This window comes from Fonsecaea erecta (genome assembly GCF_001651985.1).
Source record: "Fonsecaea erecta strain CBS 125763 chromosome Unknown Scaff3, whole genome shotgun sequence".
In the NCBI taxonomy this organism is placed as follows: Eukaryota; Fungi; Ascomycota; class Eurotiomycetes; order Chaetothyriales; family Herpotrichiellaceae; genus Fonsecaea; species Fonsecaea erecta.
In genome coordinates, this window is record NW_017387246.1 from 3,936,883 (window position 1) to 3,960,326 (window position 23,444).

Consider the following 23,444-nt stretch of genomic DNA (forward strand, 5'->3'; position numbering starts at 1 on the left):
CAAATGTGCTATATGCCTGTATGAGACGAAGTAACTAAAATAAAGAGAAAAACAATATTAAGACTTTTGTCTCTCCCCCTCACCTCTCTTTCGCTCCAGGTCGTTTCCTGCATAAGATATCTACCAAGCAAGCGGTTAAGGCCACCGGGGGTATCTATCTATCCATCCATCAATCAATCCAGTGCGTATCAAATCCGTCCCGTAAGTGTCGTTCGCGTAGGTATTCAAGTTCATAGTCCCGTACGTTGCTGTTCTTCATGATCGCCTCTCCTGTCTTTCGCTCGTCCCAAATGTCGTTGCAAGCCGCATTCGTGTAACCATATCCTGCAATAAAAAAGGTTCGCGCAAGCTCAAGAGGGGCCCCAGCTGGAGGCTGCGTACCCTCGTGGTTCCTGTTCCTGTTCGTCCGCCGGTGTCGGCAACTTCCCAGCAACTTTGGATCACACGAATGCAGGATCTTGGTTTTTTGCACGGGCTGGATCCACGGGGATTCTCTTCTTTCAAGCATGTCCGTTCTGGCCATTTGATTCCGCCGCGTTCGCGGTCCCATTGGCCGCCGCCTCCTTCTTCCCCAGCAGCTCTCGTCGTTTCTTGACAGCGTTCGCGAGGGTTTCCAGTACGGTCTCGGTGTCTTCCCATCCTATGCAGGCATCCGTGATGGAGACGCCGTATTTCAACCCGGCCTTGCCTTCCGGTGGGACTTTTTGGTTTCCTAGACGAGAAGGGAATATAGGTTAGCATTGAGCGGTAAAACTTCATGGCGGGAATCTACAAGCCAGGTTCGCTTTCCTGCCTTGAGACAAGGATTACACTTACCTTCATTGATGTGGCTCTCGATCATGACGCCCATAATGCCCTCCTCTCCCACGGCAATCTGGTCTGCCAGAGCCTGTGCGACTTTGGGCTGGTTCTTGTGCTGCTTCTCGCTGTTTCCGTGACTGCAGTCCACCATGACTCGCTCGCTAAGTCCCTTCTTCCGCAGCATCTCTTTGGCGTGCTTTATTGACTCGGCATCGTAGTTCGTCCCAGTGGTGCCGCCTCTCAGAATGACAAAGCAGTCCTCGTTTCCCACGGTGCCGACAATCGCCACCACACCAGGCTTGGTCACCGACAGGAAATGATGGGGGTGTTTCACCGCACCAATCGCATCGATAGCCACACCGAGCGTCCCGTCCGTGCCGTTTTTGAAGCCCACGGGGAAACTCAGGCCGGACGCTAGTTCCCTGTGCAGCTGACTCTCCGTCGTCCGAGCGCCGACGGCACCGATAGACAGAAGATCGGCCAGGAACTGAGGAGAAATCGTATCCAGCATCTCACTGGCAATGGGCATTCCTTTCGACGTCAAATCGACGAACAACTGCCTCGATAGTCTCAACCCTTTGTTGATCAGGAAACTGCCGTCGATCTCGGGGTCGTTGATCAGCCCCTTCCACCCCACCGTCGTTCGCGGTTTTTCCAGGTAGGACCTCATGACGATGACTAGTTCGTCCTTGTATTTCTCTTTCATCTTCAGCAAGCGATCGCAGTATTCCAGTGCAGAGACCGGGTCGTGGATGCTGCATGGGCCGACTATCACCAGGAGGCGGCGCAGGGGATCCGTGTCCTGGACCACGGCGACACAGTCGGAGCGGCCTGCAAGGACCGTGGATTTGCTTGCGGCGGTCTGAGGGATTTCATGTTGTAGCAGATCGGGCGGTGTGAGGGGGTTGTAGCCTCGAACTGCAGTGCCTCGCAACCATGGTCAGTCGTCTAAAGCTCCGCACCGTGCTCAGTCTTCGATGACCGAAAAGTGGACTGAAGGGAGGGTGGGTAGCTACTCACTTCGCCAGTCTTCGGTCGACTCCTTATTCCCAACATTGGGGTTGGTGATGTAGTAGGACTGAAGAAACAATCATATGAGTCAGTTTCCTTCGAGCGAAGATTCCCCATTTCTGGGGTCTGTAGAAGGTGAATGAACTCACAGGCATGGCTGTGTAAGTATCCAAGTGAGCGTAAAGCGTTGGAACAAGGGTTGGAGAGATTGATAGGATACTGTCGACCAGAGGATTAGAGAAAGTAAACTGCGGAGGCGGTCTAAAGAAAAGTTCTCGTGGAGAGATCGAGGGGTCGAAAGACCGAGTCTCGAACTTTTTCTGTCTGTCCCTTGCATGACGCATTGTCAAGTCACCGATTGGACCAAGTCACGCCACCAATGCTGTAGACTTGTAGTGTAATATCTATTAATTTTGGCCTATACAAAAGTCATTCATAAGTAATGCTCCTTTTCTACCTTCCTCTCGCGCATCTCTGTCTTCTAACCAAATATTCCGTGTGCCATTCGCGCTCTAGGTTTCTTGCATTACGCATTCTCGTGGTCGTGGTGTAGCCTTTTTCCTCCCGTCTATCCATATCTTTCCCTTTGTCATGGGCCCTCTTCATCAAAATCCATTAGTTGCTGGTTCCAAGGACGATGCATCGTGGAACAGATCAATTAGGCATCCTGCTGACCATGCTTGTGTGGGTGACTGTCATCCAGAATATTAGCGTATTGCTCTCACTAAATCGCTTGTGCTCCGTCGAACTTACCGAATCAGCACAGAATGACCCGTTCTTGTTGGTTAATTCTGTCAAGCCCTTCCAGGGGCTATCCTTGATCGCTTGCTTGCATCCTGCCAGCCGTCTCGTGACTTGCTGGAAGGACTCCATTCTCCCTGCAGCATCTGACCGCCGCTTCAGGTCAAAGTAGAGTAATGCGCGCAAGAAAAAGCCGGTTGGCCATAGCCATTCAGGACCTTGATGATAGTTTCTCCCTTTAGACGTTGCGAAATCCGTCGAGTCTTCAGAGTTGTTGTAGTACGGCCGGTAGTTCAAGTCAGACGGATCCAGAGTCGCCATGCCGGTGGGACCACGAAGCACATCATCTGCCACTTTCAACGCGTGTAGTGCTCGTTCTGGCGTAAAAAGATCCGGGGCGACTACCATCGCGATCGGGAAGTTCGGTCGCAGCTGATAATCCTCGTACTCTTTTCCAGACTTGTAGAGATCTTTGTAGATTCCCCGACGATTGATAATCTTGGGATCCACATCGTCGTCAATGTCATCCTTGGGATCCACGGGAATCCAATAACATTTTTCGAAATTGGCTTTGATCCGACCAGCCCACTCCTCGAACGAGATCTTCTCGCCCGAGCCAGTTTCAACACCTGACCATTGATAGTTCCCTGCCTGGTGGAGCTGGGCAACCCATCTCAACGCACTGTATAGAAGCCCTGTGATCTCAACGGCAGCGCCGTCCCGAGGTGTACCAGGAATTCCTTTGCTGCCGGCTCGTTCACTCTCACCCATCTTGTCCATCCACGTACCGCAGTTGAATTGGCTACCTCCAAAAATGATGCCAGTTTTCCAGTCGACATGGACGTCGATCTGAAATCCTTCCGGTCTCATTTGCATGTCTAGTTGAGGTCCGGCATTGTGCTCTCGGAAAGACAAGCCAGACGCATGCCGCTGGAGGATTTCTTGGATTATTTCTTCCACAGTAGATTGTTTTGAATAGGCTCGCGGATCGTCCCAGGGGAACCATGTGTCATCGTACGGCATGAATCGACGAGGAACCTTCTCTTGCAGAATAGACAAGCCATCGGGGACAATCTTGGTATAATCTTGGATGTTCTGCAAAAAGAACCACGGCGAGTCTCGAGAGTTGTACCTCGGGGCGGCCCCGCTGCTCAACAGGTTGGGTATCATGCCATGTTTCAAGACGCTTCCAAACGCTTTGATGTGCTCCTTGGCTTCTGTGAACCGACCAGTACACAGGAATAGACCTCGCAAAGAGATAAAAACGTCTCGTCCCCAGCAACGAGCCCATGATACTGAAAAGTGAGGCAATCCAGCTGCAAGTGAGGGCACAGTCTTGTCTGGCCACAATGATGCAGATTTGACATACCCCGTTTGTTGAATGCTCACCACGGCTAGGCTCTGCAGGAAGTTTTGACCGTGTTGAATGTTTGGGCTCATAAGCTCAATGGCTCTCTTGAATGCGGCGTCATACGCGGTCTGGAGGATGAGGGCAAAATACCGCGGCAGAAGAAAGCTCGGAACAATTCGTACTGCGTCAAATCGTTCTTTCAGCCATTTCGCAGGCTTCTGTAGTCGAGCATAGTCTTGTTTCTTGGCTATTCTCTCCATTCGTCCAACTAAGAAATCCAGAGCCCACTGTCCTTGCCGAAGATGGTTGCACAGTGGGTGACCCAGGTCGTTGCGACGAACAATGGGCTCCATCACGCTCCACCAGCCTTGAAGACCTGCATAGACCAAGGGGCCATAATTGGGAATATTGTAGACCCCGTCTTGGCCATCGCTGGTGTCCCGTTCTTCAGCATCGCATCGGTAGAGAACAAAATTGAGATCGATGAGATCCAGCTCGCCGAACGCTTCGTCTGTGCCGCTGGAAATGAAGGCGCCAAGGCCGAGAGAGTGCTCGGCAGAAGGAACCCAGGTCTCAAAGAGTGCGATCGAGCCGGGCGGGAAAAAGTCAGCAATGGTGATCGTGGTGTCACCATTTTCAGTATGAATAGTGCTGCCCTTGATATTTCTGACACGAGATGGTAGACCAACGAGATATTCCTTGTCGCCCAATGCCTCTTTTTTCGCCTGCTCGCTTTGATCAACTTCGAGCACCCATGCACCGAGTGGGCGCACCTTGGTTCCAGCAAGATGTACGGGGCTTAACCCGCCATTTCCGTTACCAAAGCCAGGGAAAGCAGTATGAGCGATGAGGAAATACCCTTTTCGCGAATCCGGATGCACTCTGTGAAGGGTGATGAGCTCACCTTCATGGTGAAGAAAGGTCTCATCGTAGCCATCCTTACCCATCATGGTGTGGATATGGTTCATGAGCTTCTTGACGCCAGCTATCCCACCCTCGCCAGCACCGGTATGAACTTCACCTTCGGAGCTGATTGATGCGTATTTGCGATCCTCGTGGACTAGGTCGACAAGTTTCGGGTAGATCTCATCGAAACCCATGACACTGCCTGTTGCACAGCCGCACATATTCACAAGCGCAGCCGTGGGTAACGTGTCCCGGGCATCTCTCTTCTGGGCGGGCATTTCATTGTCGTGAGTACAATCCATAAACAGAGCGTGAACCGGCGATTCTCTGATATGCTTGACTACCTCTCGGGTTTGAGGGCCATCGCCATTGGTAACCTCGTTCTCAGGCTTATTTCCTAGCCTTGATGGTACATTGAGTTCGAAACTGCCAATTGGTCTGCCGCAGTGCCGATGCACGACCCTGCTCAGTTCTTGTGTGCTCCAAGCTTGCATAGCTTCGCGAATCAAAGCACTCAGCCCAAGGCGCTTGACAAACACGTAATCCATTTCTTCGTTGCCAGTAAACAGCTCAGCGAACACCGCCAAATTCGGTTGAACTTTTCGTGCCTCGTCCAGAAGGTATTCGGCGACATGGATTGGAGTAGAGTGGCAATTATCGATTCGAAAAGCGGTAAAGTATTTGGCCATCAACCGGACATACTTTGTCATATGTTCCCATAGATATGGGTTGTCTTCAGGGCCTTTGCCGTATCTCAGCTTGACACAGTCACTCCATGGAATCAGTTCTCTTCTTAGATATGGTCTCCAATCAGGGCCTGCGTTATCTTTCATGGCATCAGCAGCCCAAATCCACCCATTGACTGCCAGTGAGAGCGCCTTTGGGTCATGTTTGGCCGTCGTCTCGTTTTGAGGTAGCCGAGCGAAATATGTCTCTATTAGGGGATTTTCCTTGGTGATGGGGCCCAGTCTTGGGCCATGCGAGTCCATTCTTGTATACTGCAGCCTTCCTCTAGTCTGCTCTAAGATTGCGGCGCAGTCGGCGTCAAACTCTTTGTAGAAGGGGAGATTGAGCTCGTTTATGATTGCCTTGATCTCTTCCTCTGCTGGCTCGGTGTCCGTTCCATCTTTGTACCGTCCGAACAAAGTCGTAAGAATGGCAGCTCCAACTCCAGGGTCAACCTTGCGCGAAAATCGCCCATCGATCCGAAGACGCGAATACTGGCCATCAGTGCGTAGACTGTTCAACATGCCTTTGTCAAGGATGAACGCCGCTTTCTGCGCCAGAGACCACGATTTGAAAGTGTCAAGTCCCCCGCCAATGGCGTTCTCAAATCCTTCAGGAGGTGATTTGACGGCGCCTGTTTTCCACGCGTCGACCACGGCCTGGGTGTCTGACTTGATATCGCAAACGAAGTATTCCCACAGCCGGATCTTGTGGATAACATGCTCCCTTATGGCCGCGACGACCACGTCCAGGTCGCCGGCACTGTTGAAGACAGTTGGGAGGCCAAGAGACTTGAGCTTGTCGCTATACTCGAGTAAAGCATTATCTAGGTCGAGTGCAGATTCCAACCAAGGAGCGGTATCCACGCTGTAACCGGCCTCAGGGTGTTCCTCGAGCCATTTGCTGTTGTTGGCGGTGTGATTGAAGACAACATCAGTCAGACCCAATAGTTCATGTTCCTCTTCCATGGATTTGACCATTCGTGCGAGGTCCTTTTCACCGCCGGGAAAAAGTTCCGCGTCAAACGCCAGCTGATCGTACAGGCTATACGGCGAGTTTGATTCTCCTCTTTGCTGCAACGGTGTAAAGTGGACCATGTTATAGCCTCTTGCACTAATCCCTCTCAAATGCTTCTTCCAGTCCGCAGGGTAATTGCCCATGAATTTGGAAACGACCGAGAAGATGCCCAGAGCATCGAGAGGGAGGCAGCTGCCACCGAGGCGCAGTTTCGGCTCGATGTCAACATAGTAGGTAGGAGTACGGGTGGGCTTGGGAGGTTTGACATCGCCGGTAGAAAACTCCGGCAAAGGGCTGTAGGTGGTATAAAATGAGAATGCGCCGGCGGAAGTGATGGGGATGTCGATCTCGAGAGTCCGATTGAAATCTGGGTGCAGCTTGAATTCGTGGTACCGCTTGCGGTCGAACGGTTGACCTTCTAAGGGAAAGTTGACCCAGAGACTCCCATGACGACATATCGAGCTGGTCCCTTCAATAGCAAATCTCAGGTAGTACGCAGGCTCGGTCGGCGCAGGCAAGTAAATGTACTCGTTGGGCACGTCCGGAGCTCCAGCGTCGGTCAGTGGCAGGAGATACACCTGGCGGGTGCTCTGGCGAGTTTTCGGAGGCATGTTGCCGGGTCAATAACGGTCTGAAGCGTACTTCAGGATGGAGAGGCTCTGCGTGTTTTTCTACACCATTGTCTGGCGACCACTGCTCGGCGCGCGAAGCTGAACGCTGCAGGAAATGGAGGTGCAGCTTTGTAAAAGTCCTGGTGAAAAGATAGGTGCTGAAGAGACCAGCTTGTTATATCAATACGAGGTCGTAGGAGGAGGAGCAGTGAAGAGAATTGATCGCTCACCGAAGGACGGGTAAGGGGAGAGAAATATGGCGACAGTGGTGTGTTAACCTCATTATTACTCCATGATGAGGACAGTACTAAGCAAAAAGCGGGAGCAAGTGCAGCAGCCACTCGACTCGACCGCCACGGAAGCCACGTTTGTCGACCGAGTATCCCAATGGGCTCTGCTGAGTGGTGGGCAAAGTGGTGAGTAATGGGTGATCTGAGATGGAAAAGTCCAATTCTCAGGCCCGTTCCTGCATCCCACTCCCAGGTTCAACGGAGAAAATGCCAGCCTATACCAGGCGAATGGTGGGGAAGTAAAGCAGGATTTCTGGGTGGGACCACCAGGGACTACACCTAGATGATGCCTAGCAGCGGGTGCTTATCTTCAAGCGGGAGGTCCGTCTGTCTGTATCAATGCTCATTCCAGTGGCGTCAGTGGCTGGTTCCGAGTGCCAAAGCCGTGGAACGCAGGACGAGAGGTTGGAATTTTCATTAATCACAGATCTGATCTCTCACACCCTCAGTCCAGGACCAGGTACCGGAGTCTAAGTCGATCAGCCGAGCGGAGTCGGTTGACCCGACTCTTGACCGCCTCGACGAGATGGGGGTTCCTCCTTAATCATTAATGTTTCGCCTCTCGGGCAAGGCAAGGCAGACGCCCACGACAAAGGGTATAGAATCAAGTTGCACATCCACAGGGCGAGTCAATAGAAACCCCCTGCTCGTTGTCGGATGCCTGTCCCATGGCAATAGCATCGACCCAGTTTGCGACCATTGACGCATGCCTCTTGCTGGAACTGGAACTGGCGGTAAAGATTTGCTAGTCCAGAAAATTTCAACATTTTGCCCCTTGATGGTCATGTGTGCGACATCCTGCACTGTGGACCCAGCCAGTGCTCTGGGGTCGAAGCAATTTCCTCTGGGGAACTTCTTTTCTCGCTTGGCTAGATAGTTGGTGGACGTCACGATCGAGGCAAGAGGGATATTGGCCCTTGAGGGAGACCTTGCCTTTTCTTTCTCTAGCTTGCGAGGGAGGGCGCGGAGAGAGGAGCGGGAATCGACATCATCACTTGCAGATCGACGCAAATCTGGGGAAAACATGGTAGTGACAAGCCTGTCGCCATTGACTGAATCTCCCGCCGCCCTAGGAGTATCATAATTGGAAACTTGAGTCCCCAAACCGTTCGTGTGCGCGTGACGTAAGGGTTTTCTGAGCTGGTATTATTGAGCAAAGAGTCAGCCTGGAATGAGCCGAAAGCCGACGACTTGGAAGTCCCTCAAGTAGTAGGACAAGAGCAATGAATCAATGCCCAGCCTTCTTAGCCCCCAGCTTCCATTCGATGAGACTGTTTCTATTACGTCTAGTTTTGGTTCTCCTCCTCCTTCGCACACGTTTAACCGTCCTGTTTAACAAGCTTCTTTTTTTTCTCACTGCACGTGTCGCCAGAAGACTCTTGGTCAAATTCAGGGCCGTGATGATGCAAGCCTCGGGTCTCCCGCGGATGCTATTTATTTCCACGTGCAGTATACAAGAGCCGCGAAAGAGGAGTCCCTGTTTGTAGTTTTCTTCATTTTCTCAACCTCCTCCGTCTCAATTTCCATCGACCTAAATCGTTACCCCAGAAAAAGTCCCTTCGCAGACTCATTTTCGCGACCAAACTCTGTGTTTTTCCTTTTAGACAAAGGTTCCTCCACCCTCTTGACTGGGCTTTGTAGCAGTTCCACAGTCCCTAATTTGGCTTCGAAACCCCGATCCGCTCCAGGGAGAAGACTGCCCCTCTTCCAGAGGGCCGAATCCTAGGATTTCATTCCTGTTATAAGAGCAAAGTTCAGCATGACCAACCAAGCTGTTACGTATGGCCGTGGTGGCGCCGGTCAGTACATGCTCCAGCACCTAGATGTTTGCCTTTGCGAGCCACTCTTCTCTGACGTGTCTAACAGGCAACGTCACCACCAGAAGTAGCCAGTCGCCTTCATTCGAGCCTCAGACCACTCCGTCGTTGAAATCCAAGACGTATACCACGGGCCGAGGCGGAACTGGCAACATGGCCAAGAATGACCCTGACCACCCAGAGGAAGCTCGCCGTGCCCAGGATGTCGATGTCCCCGTAATTACAATTCCGGAGGGTGTCCACCACACCGGTAGAGGTATGCATGGCGAAATATTGAGCAGGATAGTGGCAAACTAACATTCGATCCGCAGGTGGTGCTGCCAATCTATACAAACCCACTGATGATGAACTGCGCGAGGCTCGGGCACACAATGAAAAGGTTCGATCCGAATCGTTCAACAAAGAACGAAGCACTATCCGGTCACTAGCAGACAAGACAAAGGAGACCTTGACGGGCAAGCATACCGGCGACAAGTGAGCAAAGAGGAAAGGAGAATGTCTGAAATCCTGGCCCAGTTGGGATAATAATCCTTAGTCTATTTCTACAGCATCCGCACGGAGTCGCTGTGTTTTTGCCTGGCGGGCAGAGACAGTTCAATCGGAACCGCTTTGCTGGCTGTGATGAGCATTTGGACGTTTGCATAATTGGTCTCCCGCGTCCAGGCCGCCTGTTCGCAGATAGACGAAGCCAGGGCTACTCCCACGAGACGAGAAATTGGACGCCGCATGCATATTGATTGGTTCAAACCTCGGTAACGGTGCTGTAAGGGCATATGCAGAGGCGAATGAATTCTGGAACGCATCGTTATTTGAAGGCACGCCTCAAGTAAAAGTGAAGCCGCCCTTGACGCCTGACTTTCATTTAGCTGTAAAGAGAGGTGAATCGGGTTGGGCGGTTGGTGGCCGCAAGTCGCAAGCGGAGTGCCAATGGACAACATACCGGCGGCAAGCTGCACATGCTGACGAACACAAAGGAATCGCGCACGAATTCCATTGTTACACAGCGCCACATCTTGGAGCAGCCATGTCAATCTCGTGGCCATCTTTCCTGCACGGCACTTTGACGCTTCGTGCAGGTCGCAGAAGAGACAACCCTCCCTCGAGAGTGACGTGTCACACAGGTCATCAGCCACTGACCTCATACCAAGCATGAAATTCGGGCCGGATTGAACAAATAGCAACCGTATGAACAGCATCTAGAAGAGGTGTGGAAGCGTGTTGACAACAGTTCGCATTGGATATTTGCAGCTGGTGTTGGTGGAGCAAGGGATTAATTTTTTTTTGGTGGTTTCCTATCCATTTCCCCATCCTTTCAATTCTCCCTGTGGACTTTTGACAAAATTTAACAATACGGGCTGCAATGACTTTTGGGAGAGGGGACGTTTAGTTGGGACTAAATTGCGGGAGATGCGCAGGATCGACGACTGGATGCCTGTGCCGCTTGCCCCGAAGATCAAAGCAACTGAAGAAGGGGGAGAGAGGGGGCAGCTGGTGCTACACGTCGGATGAGAACACTGAATTATACGAAGTCGAGGCTCGAGGGCAAGCTTCCTGTCACCCACCTGTGGTTTGAATAATACTCGGTAGCGCAGGTGCATCCTGTCCTTCCCCGTAGGCACGGAGCTCGATACCCAAAACCGAGAGGAGGGCGCCACAAGCACCCTGCACCGGGGGTTCAGAGTGCTCGTAGCGGGTGGGTGATCATGCCAGGGGCGGTGGATAGCCTAGCGTCGAGGATCGAGAGCAGCTACTGTAGCTAACTGCTAGATTAAGCCTGTCGGAAGTGCATCCGTCTGCTTTGTTGGGAGGCTTCAGGCTATTCGCTGTGTGCCGTCCAAACGTTGAATCAAGTTCTTTCTCATGCTTCAAGCGATAGGTCGATCTCACACTGATCCAGCTGCTTGGGCCAGGAGTCTTGGACGAGCAGTTGGGACGGCCTATCTAGTGTGTGTGGTGTGTTGTTTCTTTTCCACCCCGGCGCCTCCTCGTGTTCTGGTTTCCATGGGGTCGGTGGCCAAAAAGACTCGCCTGTTAAAAGAAACTCTGTGTTGACTTGCAACTAAGGCCGACCGATCCTCGCCTGAATGTCGCCTTTTCCTCTTCCCCCCGCCCCCCTACGGCTCCCAGCTCGTCCGAAAGACCGAATGCTTGACCCTTTCTTACTAAAACCCATACCCACCCTTGGCTTTTCCCTCCAGTTAGTTAGCACCTTAGCCGAAGGAAAGGGACCTGGGGGGATTGTGTCGAGTGAGGGTTGCGTTCGTGATCTGATCCTTCTGCCTCTTTGCGTGCGGGACTTTTCTTTTGGTATAACGACCGAGCCCGTCCTTTGTGCAGAGCAATTTCTCGGTCTGGGCTCTCTTTCTGGAGATATCCATGATTAGATAAATGTCTGGTGCTCATCTTGTTTCTGTGACCAGAATGTATCCTTGTCTCAAACTCTCATCTTGATCCCCTCAACTCTGGCTGGCCTTTGACCCCCAACATCTGACCTCTGTATCGACCAGCTGGCCTTGAGTTCCGGTCTGTCTCTGACTCGGCAGTCTCCAATCCACCCTGAGTCTGAATCCTGGTTCAGATCTCTTGACTTCGACGCCCTACCAGATGTACCATAGGTCACCACTGTGCACCACCCGGGTATATCATCGGTATCCAAACCCTACCACAATTGCGCCATGGCTTGAACCTTTGGCTAGACATTTTATTCAATAGACCTGAGGGAAAGCCTGCCGTGCCACTGGATCACAGAGTCTATCGTCTTTCCCTTGGTACAACTCGCTTGATCTCTCGACGATCGAAAATTCTCTTATCGTGGTTTGGAGAAGCAAAATCATACACGCAGACGTTCCGAGTCGAGGACCACCACCACGGTAACGGCACTGCCACTATAACTACCTACAGCCCATTTACCAACCCGCAATCTATTCTTTGGCTCTTCAAACGTCTTCGCTGTATCAGGCACTTTCACTGGTCACCGAATATCTCTCATCTGGCCGCCTTACACCTCGGTTGCAGTTGGACTGCGAGGCCAGCACGAGCAGTCTCAACACTCTCTGGAACGGACTCTCGAGTCCGTGTGCCAATATTCTCGGGCATCGAGTCTTCGACACTGGTTCTCGATCACCAAAACCGCAAATACAACAGTTCGAGGCCTTGGATTGGCCCCGCTCCGCCCCGCGTCTCTCGAGGGTCGATATCTGTGGTGTGCACCTGAAGCCACCTCGTCTCCGACCGCTCTGTGTCACCTCAACGCTTTTGCCTGACTCGCCGCGCTTCGGTCGATTCGTGCCACCTGGGTTAGACGTCCTGTTTGGGTTTTCAGTCCTTCAGGTACCTGAATGAGGGTTGAGTGCTCGGGGAATGAATAGGGTATTAGACCTGTTCGAAATTCAAGACAGTTTTCTTGTATTGAGGACCTGGAGAGCTTGACATGACGATTGCCGCTGCCTGCTAGAGCTCGAGTACGTTTGGACTTTCCTCGCTCCTGTCTTTACTGGAATATCGCTGTTGCTTTGGAAGGTCTACTTTGGACAGAACCACCCTGCCACACCAGGACCTCTCTTCCACCACCTTGGGTTTGCATCAATATATATGTGTCTCTGATTTCACCTCACCCAGCATCCTGCAACAGTTATATTGGGGCTATGTATCCCTCAGATCAGCATAAATTTGCTCCACCAAGAGCTCATGCTCATCCCCTCCAGCATCCGACTCCAGCGCCTCTACAGATTCCCCCAATATCAACACCCTATTCTCCGTATCACTCGGCAAATCAAATGGCGGCAGGTAATAAGCTCCCTCTGACAAATAACAGCAACGGCAATGGTGGCGGCAGCAACATGCCACCCGCAAGTCCCAGCCATAGTAGCACGGCGGATGACGAATCTCTCTATGGCCTGCCGGAAATTCCACCGATTTCGAGGATTTGGGGGAAATACGGGTTCGCAGTCGAGGTCATTCAACAACCTAAACGTGCTCGCATGTGTGGGTTTGGTGACAAGGTAACGATCAAGTTCCTGGCAGTGTGTTGAAATTAGTGGAAGCTGAGCTCTTTGCCCTTTGTTCACAGGATCGACGTCCTATCACACCGCCTCTTATTGTCAAACTCCATATCTTTGATCCAGAGACCCATCAAGAGATCGATTATGGGTAAGGGGCTCCGACTGCGCCTTCTGTATATGCTTGCTGATCAAAAGACAGGAAAGTCGTAGACCTGTCAAAGTTTATCCTCGGCGTTGATTTGTGGGATGTGCATGGTAAACACGAAGACAACTGTGTCAGAAACAACACAACATCTCCCTCTATATCGTCGACCGTCACGACTCCCTATCCTCCAGCAACCACCGGTGGTTTGCGCTCGACGCAGCAACTTCGCCCATACGACGTTACCAATCTTCCCAGTTGGCGTGGAGCCAGAGATTCCGTCTCCTCATCCACACAATCGAGCGTGCCAACGTCGGCCTCTTCTACCTACAACAATGATTCCTATGAACAACGCAATCCTTCATATCCGTACAGCAACGAGGTGCATTACAATGGTCACCATCAGAATGGCTACGACAATTCCTTGCACCGAACATCCCCTCATGAGCCAATCCCTTCGCCAGCTCCGCCGCTGCGGTCCGCTCGATCCTCGCAAGATCTGGGACCCCTAAATCCAGTCAGAGGTGAACCATCCAAGAACCTCATTGGTCAATGCCATACGAGTGTCCAAAGGCTGGACGACGAGAAAAAGGCGGTAGGACTTTACTTCATCTTCCAGGACCTGAGTGTGCGGACCGAGGGCTGGTTTCGACTGAAGTGTACCTTGTTCTGCTTGGCAAAGCTCGTCATGGACGATGATGACGAAAGCGACGCTGCTTCGAACGAGCTTTATCGGGAAGCGCCCTGTCTGGCCTCGACATTCACACTACCGTTCAAAGTCTTCAGCGCGAAAAAGTTCCCCGGCGTGGTCGAAACCACACATCTAAGTCGAATATTTGCGGACCAGGGGATCAAGATACCCATTCGCAGAGATGGGCAGAAAGGAAAGAAAAGGAGTGAAGACGATGGCGACGGCGCTAACGGGGATGTCGAATATGAAGGAGAAGATGGTTCGGAAGAGCTGGTCTAGGCCAGCAGTACTCTTCAATACAGTGACGGTCAGCCCGATCGGCCTGACAATTGATTGCGGTACAATATAGATCGCAGTGGGGAGGAATCAGAGATATAACGAGAGGGAAAGAATTTGGGAGGAAAAGGGTACCCTCGTTATCGTGCAAACGGCCAATTTTGTTGGGCAACTTCAGGGGAGGCACCTTCTCGTTCTCGTTCAACAAAAATGGTGCATAGCGTTCATATGGCCGGTTCATTGCACAATAGATTTCATCGTATGCACTGCGGTATTAGATTGCTTTCTCCCATAATGTCCACATATAGCTGTGTGGATGGATGTCGCCTGTGCGAAATACCTCGTCCGTACGTTGTGGGAGGGGTGATGTTCACGAATCGGCGTAACTTGTATACCACGCCATTATTATTATTGGCCCCTCGAACCTCCGCAGCCACCACTTCATGCATTCATTCTCCCAGGCATCCAGGGCGTCCTCGCCTTGAACAATGACACCCGTCCGTTGCAATCCGGCTACGTCCTGACTAGTACTTCGTCGCTTACCGTTTTCTCGACGCATTCATCGCTTCAAAAGAGATGGGTCTCCAAGAGAGATGAAGTACTAGGGCAAGAGGAGCTGGAACCTCCCCTCTCCACTTCGGATCTCAAACAATTTTCATGATGTCGAAGCCCAAGAAACCACCGGCGCTGAACAAGGTGCCACGGAGAGATCCGCTGGCTTCCTTGAAGATGGCTGATATGTTGATATCCAAGCCAGTACTTCCTGCAGGTGCAGTCTTCCCCCTCTCTCAGATCGCTATCGGTTCGGGCTAAACCATTCTAGAGGTCCTGGCCACTGTGATCGACAACCTGACGGTACCTGATCTGCTTCGATTCGCTCGAGTATCGCGCCGGATGCATGAGATGATATATGACGATTCACGATGGGTGAAACGACTAAGGATGATGGGATGTTGGAATGACGCTGAAGCGAGGAGAAGAGCAGAGCCTCCAAAAACACCCACCACCCCAGCTCAAAGACGGAGTACAATAGATCGCAACTTGGTGAACGGGAAGGGTAGGCCAGAAGTCTTGTTTGACATGGATGCATCCCCAGTTAACCAATCTCGCCAAATGAACCTCTTTTCACCCTTTCGGGCTCGATCAGCGGCAGCGGATGGGTTTGACGTGGCTGAGATTTCGAGCCCGCGGACTCCGGCCTCTACAGGACTCCCTATTGACCACGATGCGGCATTGTCAGCTTTCTCGAGGGTTAAATCCATCAGAGGACGGGCCAGACAAGAGTATGGCAAGATCTACAAACTCCTAGCCCCATACTATACCGATCTGCTCTCTGCCTCCGACCCAATGCATAGCCGGATATTCAAGGATTTCTCTCTCCCAGATCAGCAAGCTCAACTTTTGGCGAATGTTCAGATCTTCTCTGCCAGTGACTTCTCGCCTGGCTCGGGCGAGAGGGACCGACAGATCTCGGAAGTCGTTGGCATCTTCGACACGACATCTCTCCTGGAGTTTCGGAAGGGCTACGAGTTCAAGGATATACATGGACGGATGCGTCAGTACGCACAGGTCATGTATATCCTCAACGGTGGGAAGAGTGGTGTTGACCTTTTCTTGCATGACAACAAGATGATCAATCAACGAGCCGAATTCGGCTCCGTGGAAGATTGCATCGACTACTCCCTAGGCTATGGCGAGCTGTCCCTGGAAAGGGTCCAAGCATACTTTGAACGACTTGGGAATGCCTTCATGCAGGAAAATGGCATTGTTCAAGCTGTGTTCCCCAATGCCAAGGAGGTAGCTCTTCTTCTGCTGGAAGAGATAGCCAAGGAGATCCTCTCACCTTTTCTATCGGCATTGTTCGAGGATGCCCGGACTCGAGGATCGTCTATATATCTCCGAATCATATCAGGAACATTCCAGGCAACCAGACAATTCATCGAAAATGTTGCTCTCCTCGAGGATGTTGATGAAACAATTATAGCACGATGCAATGCCATTGGAACCAAAATATTTGCACCTCATCTCGAAACCTACCTTGCTGAAGAACTAGCTTTCTTTCGCCACAAAGCAGATTCCGAAGTCGAACAATGGGATCGAGCTTTGTCCGAACAGGCTGCCTCGACGGAGAGCTTTCTCATGTCTAATGTGAACCGGCAAGCCGATAAGAAAGACTTCATGTCATCGTTCAAGCAAGTGCTCATGATGCCAGTCAATATTCTGCCTGTCTTTTCCGGCTCCTCCGCTCACAAAGTCGTTCCCAAGCACCTCGACAGCGATGTCGCTTCCTTGTCAAGATCTGCCACTCCTAACCAATCGGGCTCCCGAACCATGACTCCGGCTCTCCCCCAAGAGGCCCCGACCAATGAACTTGCCGCCAAAGCTGCCCTGATGAATTCCAAGCTTGAGAATATCCGATCCCTGTTCTCAATTGAAGTCGCTCTCAACCTCGTCCATGCCGCCAAGTCTTCGCTGGACCGTGCCGCACAGTTCATTGCGTTAGGAGGTGAAGCCGGCGAATCGGCTCGCACACAATGTTCTGCAATTTTCATCTTGCTGGTACAGACTGTGGGGATACGCCACGTCAAGACCGGTTTCGACAAGGCCATTGATCACTTGTCGCATTACTCGGCTCGCGAGACGAACACCAACAACGATGGTGATCCGGCCACAACAGTCCAAGTGGCGCCCCTCGCGACGTTTCTCGAGCTCGTCAACGTAGGCGACCTCATTCAGCAAATGCTCGACGTTTTCTACGAGTCCGAGTTAGTGCGCTTACGCATTTCCAACCGGGATGATTTCCTGGACGTTAATGTGAAAGAGAAGCGCAGGTTCGAGGCTATGCTTGATGAGAGCGTGGCTGCTGGTTTAGGTAAAGGTATCGATGTGCTGATGGATGAAGTCGAGTACATCTGCGCCACTACTCAGTTGCCTACCGATTTCTATCCCGAACTGGCCATGCAAGAAGGCCACGCCACACATCACGCAAGCACTGTGACATCTATACTAAATGGTGGCACGAGCAGACCAGCCAGTATAGCGAGTACAATGCCTGTGATGGACTTTTCCGGAAAGCCCACAGCGACTGCATCGCGTGTGATCCAGCTCGTTGCCCACCACACGGGCATGTTGACCGGGGCGACTGAAAAGTCTCTGCTCGACGTCTTCACAGCAGAAGTTGGGCTACGGCTCTTTACCACGCTCACAAAACACATCAAACGCCAACGGATCTCTTGCGCGGGCTCCCTCAACTTGCTCAGCGACCTTTCCGCATACTCACAGTTCATCGCGACGTTCAAGAATTCGGACTTGAACAGTTATTTCACAGCCCTCAGGTCCTTGGCGCAGATATACCTCATCCAAGGCACCAGTGATAGGGACGTGAGAGAAATGAGCACGATTATCGCGGACCAAGAGAGGTATAAGGGCGTGTTTACCGTTGAGGAGGTCGTCGAGTTTGCAGAGAGGAGGAGCGACTGGTTATTGTTGAGAGCGAGAGTAGAGGGCAAGGTGAAAGGCGATGGCTGCATAGCGATGTGAGCCGAACTTTGGTTCCTGCAGCGACTCTGTATCAAATCGCGGCTTCGATCTTTCGTTTGCCTATCAGGCGTGTCTCATGGATTTCCATGTAGGGATCTGTCGTTGTCGCTGCGTGTGGCACCCTCGCTATCAAAACAGCTCCCACCTTTGCTGTATTGTAATCCGCCAGGCCCATCACCCTGCCACGGACACTCAAGCAAAACCGTATCTCAGGTTTGCCACTTACAGCTCGAACTCTTCGTCATCCTCAGTTTCCTCGACAAATCCGCTTCCCTGATTGTCGATCAATCCGTCGCCCACAAATCGCCCACCGATGTCCGCACCCAGCATCTCGCTGACGACCTCGTCCCACTCGATCCACGGCGGCACTTCCTCCAACAATCGCGCGATCCAGTCCCGGCCCTGTATCATCTTGGTCTGCAGGAACAGTCTGCGTCGGTTGTGCCCGGCCAACATCGCGTAGATCTTCTCCAATTCAGCCAGGATACCACACGGAGTCTTCTCTTGGAGCGTGGGCGGATTGGTGGCGTGTTGTCGCTCGACTTCTTGGTGCAGACACCAGAAACTCTGCCAGAGCGGATCGGCCGCCACGTACTCGGCCTCGAGGAGGTCCAGCCAATTGATCTGCTTGAGGACGTTGCTGATGGTCTCGTCGAGTGACACAGCCCAGGCTATCCATGCGTGTTGGTTGTCGATGGTGTCCTTCGGCATGGCTGCGAAGGGGAGGATGCCTTGTGCAAGCAGGTTGCCTCGTTCGAGCAGCTCCGGCAGGACGCAGTTCTTGAGGCAGCTAAGGTACAGGACCTGTGCCACGACGCTGCTTCGGTGAAAGCGAGAATTCTCTCTCGCGGCCGTCGACAGGGTTCTCCATGCTTCCTCGTCGGGAAATAAAGCGAGAATGGATTCCTTGGGGATTTTGTCCGCGTCGGGATTGTTGAACTCGTTCGAGGTCGCCGACAGGTCCTTCTCTTGGACGGGTTCGGGGGCCACAAGAGGAGCCATCGTGGTCTTGTCTTTATCTTTGAGTGTCTTCTTCAAGGTAGGTTGCACGGGCCCTGGATCCTCTGCCTTCGCCTGATGTTCTCTGTCCCCATGTTGCGGTCTGTCCTGCTTGATAGGCTCTGGGCCCGGAGTTTCACCTTGCGCCATCCGAGCTGCAACTGCGGATCGATTATCAGCATATTGTCTCAACCATTTCGCCATTTTCTCAAACGTACAGGAGCTGGCCGATTTATCCTCATCCGGAGCCATTTACTCTGACTGTCGACCGATGACCGCGGGGGCTTTACGGAGGGACCATTCCACCACCCACGATAAGAAGGGGAATCTGGGCACGGGGCCGTCGATGTAGGAGCAAGTTGACAGCAAGAAGACAAGGTGAGAGAGGACCTGTTCGAACACGTCGATGACGATGGACGGTGTCTGGAATTGGGTAATCCAGGATAATGCCAACACAGCCGTCCAGGACAGCTGAGTGCGAGAAGGACATGAAACAAATATGTTCTCTGTGCGAGTGAAGAAAAAAATTTCGAAAATAAACAAAGACGTGTCAGTTTGCTATAACTGTCGGACCCGGGAGCTTGCAGGGCGATGGCGATATCGACCTGGCGGGCGTCCTCCCAGAGGACAGTCTCCTTCGTCTTGTCATTGTTCTTCGAACCTGGAGCCTGACTTGCTATGATTTATGCTGCTACAACCCGTTGGTAGCTGGTACCTCTTGACGTGATGAGCTGATACTCTTGAGGTGTTCTCGCAACACATTCTACAGTACAGGAGTCACTGTGGCAGAAGGGCGGCACCCACCGCTGTCAATTTGTCACGGCTGTCATCCGAAAGAATGTATGTACGATTTCTACGGGCTACCGAGTGCAGAAATGGAAGTTTCAGATCCCAATCTATTAATATTGAGGCTCCGGGCATCGGCCGCCTGGAGCTCCGCTTAGTGGCAGCAGTCTAGCCTCCACATGGGCGACTAGAGCTTCCCAGGCACAAATCTCGGTGGCAGGGCAGGCACCAAGCAGGCCTCTGGGGGTCTCTTGGACCCTTGGAACTGCTAAACGCGCCTATCGGCTCGCTGGGAGGCTGGTTAAGCATTGGGATGACTGATGACGTCGCCCGCTGACCACCGATCGATAATGCAGGGCCATTCACAACCACATCTTCCATCACCACCAGCTGCTCCCCAAACAGCGACTCCGCCTCGTCCATTACATATACCTATACCCTTGCCGGGCCTTACGCTTTCTCAAACATGGTGTGTGCTGTTGTCTTCTTGGGCTCTTGACCATCTTCTGTCTATACTTGTTTGTGCATCTGTCTGCTTCAACCTCTCTCGTTTCGTCGATCGTTCAGCCTGCGAGTATATTACCAAGTTACAACAAATCTGAGGACCATATCACCAAGCGCCTGAGCATCCTGAACATATTTTGCACCGCCATAGAATGTTTCTAGAGAAAGGGTTCACTTGTATCGCGTAACAAAGTGCCGGCAAGAGAAGAATACAACCCAAGCTGAAAAATAAAACCACCTGCAGACTTCCGATCATGGTGGTGCTGCCCACTCTTCCGATGATCGCCATCTTCCTCGTCCTTCTCCCTCTCCAAGCACTGTGTCAGGACCCCTCTACTGTCATAGTTATCGGAACCACCGTCACGCAGACGTTTACTGCAGCCGCCTCCACGACGCCCCTCTCCCCCCAATACACAGACTCTCTCACCTTCCGAGAGTCCATCCTCAACTCAACGAATTTCTACCGCTACGAGCACTCTGCCGGGTACATATACTGGAACGAGACTCTTGCGTCGTATGCGCAGAGCTACTCTGAAAACTGCGTGTGGGCACACTCGCACGGGCCGTATGGGGAGAATCTGGCAAGAGGATATCCCGACGTGGTTTCGGCCGTGGACGCCTGGGGGAATGAACGGGCGCTGTACAATTTCTCCAACACCGACCCGACCGGGTTTACGGAGGAGACGGGCCATTTCACCCAGCTCGTATGGCAGAGCACGCAGGCGACAGGGTGTGGTTGGACGAATTGCAACGGCAAGAACGGCTTGGACGGTATATACTTGGTCTGTGAGTACTGGCCGGCGGGGAACGTCGTCGGCGACGACAATTTCTTCTTCATCACCAACGTCGACGCCGAACGGAGCAGTGGGGATAGCGGTTTCGACGAGCTGAGCGCCACAATGGGTGCAACGGGCGGGACGCCGACCGCGACCTCAACTTCCAATCCACCCGTGGCCACGGCGAGCGTGACGGGGCAGTCCATCGGGGCTCCGACCGTGGACATGGACAGACGAAGCCTGCTCGTGACTGTGTGTGTGACGCTGGCCGCCGTGTTGTTCGGACTGGGGATGTCCTGACGAGGCTTGATTCCACGAGTGGGGGAATGAATAACGACGGCACTGGAGAACGGATCTCCAGAGGACTCTGAAGTACACGGCTAGAGCATTGCATGTCATGTTGAAGTGATGATGATTGAACGACAAGGTAAAATTGGGATGTGGATCCCCGCGTGTCATATATGAGAAATAATACAATGTCAAGCACCATGAGTGCAATACGATTAATCCGCCATACTCTTGAAATCAAACTGATTGTTTTCATATTTTTTGGTATGACCTTCCATTGCCCTTCGTTTTGTGTGGTCCTCTATTTTCCCCAGCCCTCTCCCCTGGCCAACATCCTCAACCTCTTGTTGCCTAGAGTTCGTCCTTCCCCTTCCCTGTCTACACCGGGCCCGACCTCAAATGGCCCCTGCTGCTCTCCCACGGCCATCTCCACCAGCACTCGGCCCAATTCGTCGGTCGGACTGTGCGTGGCCTCGCCAAACACTCCCCATCGAATCGGCGCCACGAGGGTCTTCAGGAGAAAGCGCTGGAAGGCGGTGCGCTTCTCCCGCAGGATGTGGTCCCAGATCCAGGGCTGGTTGTAGCCGTCCACGCCGGCGGGGCGGATCGAATACACCGAAAGCAGGGTGGAGTAGGGCGGTGTCTTGGAGAGCTGGAGCAGCGATTGCTCTGTCTCGCCCTTGACGCGCCCGAAGAGGGGCGTCCACATCCGTGGATGCAGCGTGGCGCCCTCGCCCGAGACGTAGATGAATTTGAACTTGTGTGTCTCGGGTTTGTCGTCCGGCGACGCGGCCGCGGGCCAGGACTCTCGGAGCGACGAGAACGCCTTGGCTGCCTCCAGCGTGTAGTCCTTGGTGATCTTCACATACTGCTCCTTGGAGACGTCGTTCTGGCTCACGCCCAGGGCCCAGATGCAGGCGTCAGCGCCTTTCAGCTTCTCCAGCAGCTCCGGCGGGTACGAGGTAAAGTCCTTGTGCTCGATGACCTCGATCTTGGTGTGCTTGTTCACGCTGGGCGTGCCGAGCGGAGGGGTTGCGGATAGCCAGGGGATGTTGCTGGAGCGTCCGATGATGGACAGCTTGTGGATGGTTGGCGTACTGGTTGCTGGGAGGGAGAGGATGTGCGAGAGGACAGAAGATCCAACCAGGCCTGTGGCCCCGGTCAGGATCAAATGGACCATTTCTAGGTCAACTGGACAGTGCGAGGAAGCTGCCGATCTGGTGGTCACCGGAGATGGGATTCTCAATCGAGATTCCGTGTTGGTCACAGGACAGTTGCTGAAAGGGTCAGACAACGACAACGACAACGACAAACACGGGGCTCCCAATAAATATCAATCCGCAAACGGGCTCCTGGTGCCTTGCCCACCCATCCTCCCATTCATCAGTCAAAGTTATGCAATGTGGTAACAAAGGTCAGCAAGTTCGGAGATAATGAGGTGCACATGTGGTGGAGTAAACTGCAGGCTGCTGACCCAGTCGTCGCAACTGGCCATCGAGGCACCTCCTTAATTATTCTACGGGGCCAGCCGAGACACGAGTTGTGAGGCCATCATCGTGAGGAATGCTGCGTCTATGTATGAGGGTTTTGAAGGAGGAGGGCGGGTGCACGAGGCGTCAAAGGACGAGAATAACACGACTGGCTGTGCCAACTTCCCCGTTACCAAGATCTCATAACCAACACTTTTTCACTTCTCCCTCCCCTGTGAAGTCAAACAGACACAACTCAACACTCTAAATTCACCGAGAGAGCTTCGAAATGACACGAACCCGCAGCCTCTCACCATCTGCCCGGATGTCTTTGACGGCTCGTCCGTCCTCATACTTCCTCTCCTATCGTCAACGAGACACCCACCCACCAGCCCCAGGGTAAACAGCCCAGGCCACTGCAGAATCACAAACCCGGCCTAGCCTGGTGTACGTCCCCCTTGGCAGGCTGGTCAGAAACCGCGGGTGGTTAAGAATTATCCGAGCCACGGGCACAATCCCAAGTTGCAATTTCTCAGGTGACATGGCGACAGGAGGGAAGAAAAAGACACCGGAGACGAGAAGGGGGTAGGTGCTTTGCGTTCCCATCTGATGGATGTGTGTGTGTGTGTGTGTGTGTGTGTGTGAGCACATAGACTGAGTGAAAAGCGAATTGGAAGCAGAACAACTCCTACCCTTCCCGT

The 23,444-nt window shown here is 52.7% G+C and overlaps 7 protein-coding genes across 7 annotated transcripts; 4 read left to right on the forward strand and 3 right to left on the reverse strand.

Moving 5' to 3' along the window:
• Positions 1-500: 500 nt before the first annotated feature.
• On the reverse strand, positions 501-7,164 carry AYL99_04680 (hypothetical protein; the record flags this gene model as incomplete). The annotated part of the gene is made up of 4 exons (XM_018836192.1): positions 501-712; positions 817-1,728; positions 1,822-1,879; positions 2,566-7,164. The coding sequence occupies 4 exons, from the start codon at positions 7,162-7,164 to the stop codon at positions 501-503; spliced, it is 5,781 nt and encodes a 1,926-aa protein (XP_018695842.1).
• A 2,049-nt stretch (positions 7,165-9,213) lies between these two features.
• Positions 9,214-9,749, forward strand: AYL99_04681 (hypothetical protein; the record flags this gene model as incomplete). The annotated part of the gene is made up of 3 exons (XM_018836193.1): positions 9,214-9,253; positions 9,321-9,527; positions 9,583-9,749. 3 exons carry the CDS (start codon positions 9,214-9,216, stop codon positions 9,747-9,749), a joined length of 414 nt encoding a protein of 137 aa, XP_018695843.1.
• A 3,361-nt stretch (positions 9,750-13,110) lies between these two features.
• Positions 13,111-14,384, forward strand: AYL99_04682 (hypothetical protein; the record flags this gene model as incomplete). Its single annotated transcript, XM_018836194.1, has 3 exons — positions 13,111-13,272; positions 13,341-13,420; positions 13,472-14,384. 3 exons carry the CDS (start codon positions 13,111-13,113, stop codon positions 14,382-14,384), a joined length of 1,155 nt encoding a protein of 384 aa, XP_018695844.1.
• Positions 14,385-15,041: 657 nt separating this feature from the next.
• On the forward strand, positions 15,042-17,921 carry AYL99_04683 (hypothetical protein; the record flags this gene model as incomplete). The annotated part of the gene is made up of 2 exons (XM_018836195.1): positions 15,042-15,150; positions 15,205-17,921. 2 exons carry the CDS (start codon positions 15,042-15,044, stop codon positions 17,919-17,921), a joined length of 2,826 nt encoding a protein of 941 aa, XP_018695845.1.
• Positions 17,922-18,143: 222 nt separating this feature from the next.
• Positions 18,144-19,172, reverse strand: AYL99_04684 (hypothetical protein; the record flags this gene model as incomplete). The annotated part of the gene is made up of 2 exons (XM_018836196.1): positions 18,144-19,081; positions 19,139-19,172. The coding sequence occupies 2 exons, from the start codon at positions 19,170-19,172 to the stop codon at positions 18,144-18,146; spliced, it is 972 nt and encodes a 323-aa protein (XP_018695846.1).
• A 1,292-nt stretch (positions 19,173-20,464) lies between these two features.
• On the forward strand, positions 20,465-21,286 carry AYL99_04685 (hypothetical protein; the record flags this gene model as incomplete). Its single annotated transcript, XM_018836197.1, has 1 exon — positions 20,465-21,286. The coding sequence occupies one exon, from the start codon at positions 20,465-20,467 to the stop codon at positions 21,284-21,286; it is 822 nt and encodes a 273-aa protein (XP_018695847.1).
• A 289-nt stretch (positions 21,287-21,575) lies between these two features.
• On the reverse strand, positions 21,576-22,454 carry AYL99_04686 (hypothetical protein; the record flags this gene model as incomplete). The annotated part of the gene is made up of 1 exon (XM_018836198.1): positions 21,576-22,454. One exon carries the CDS (start codon positions 22,452-22,454, stop codon positions 21,576-21,578), a length of 879 nt encoding a protein of 292 aa, XP_018695848.1.
• Between the last annotated feature and the right edge of the window lie 990 nt (positions 22,455-23,444).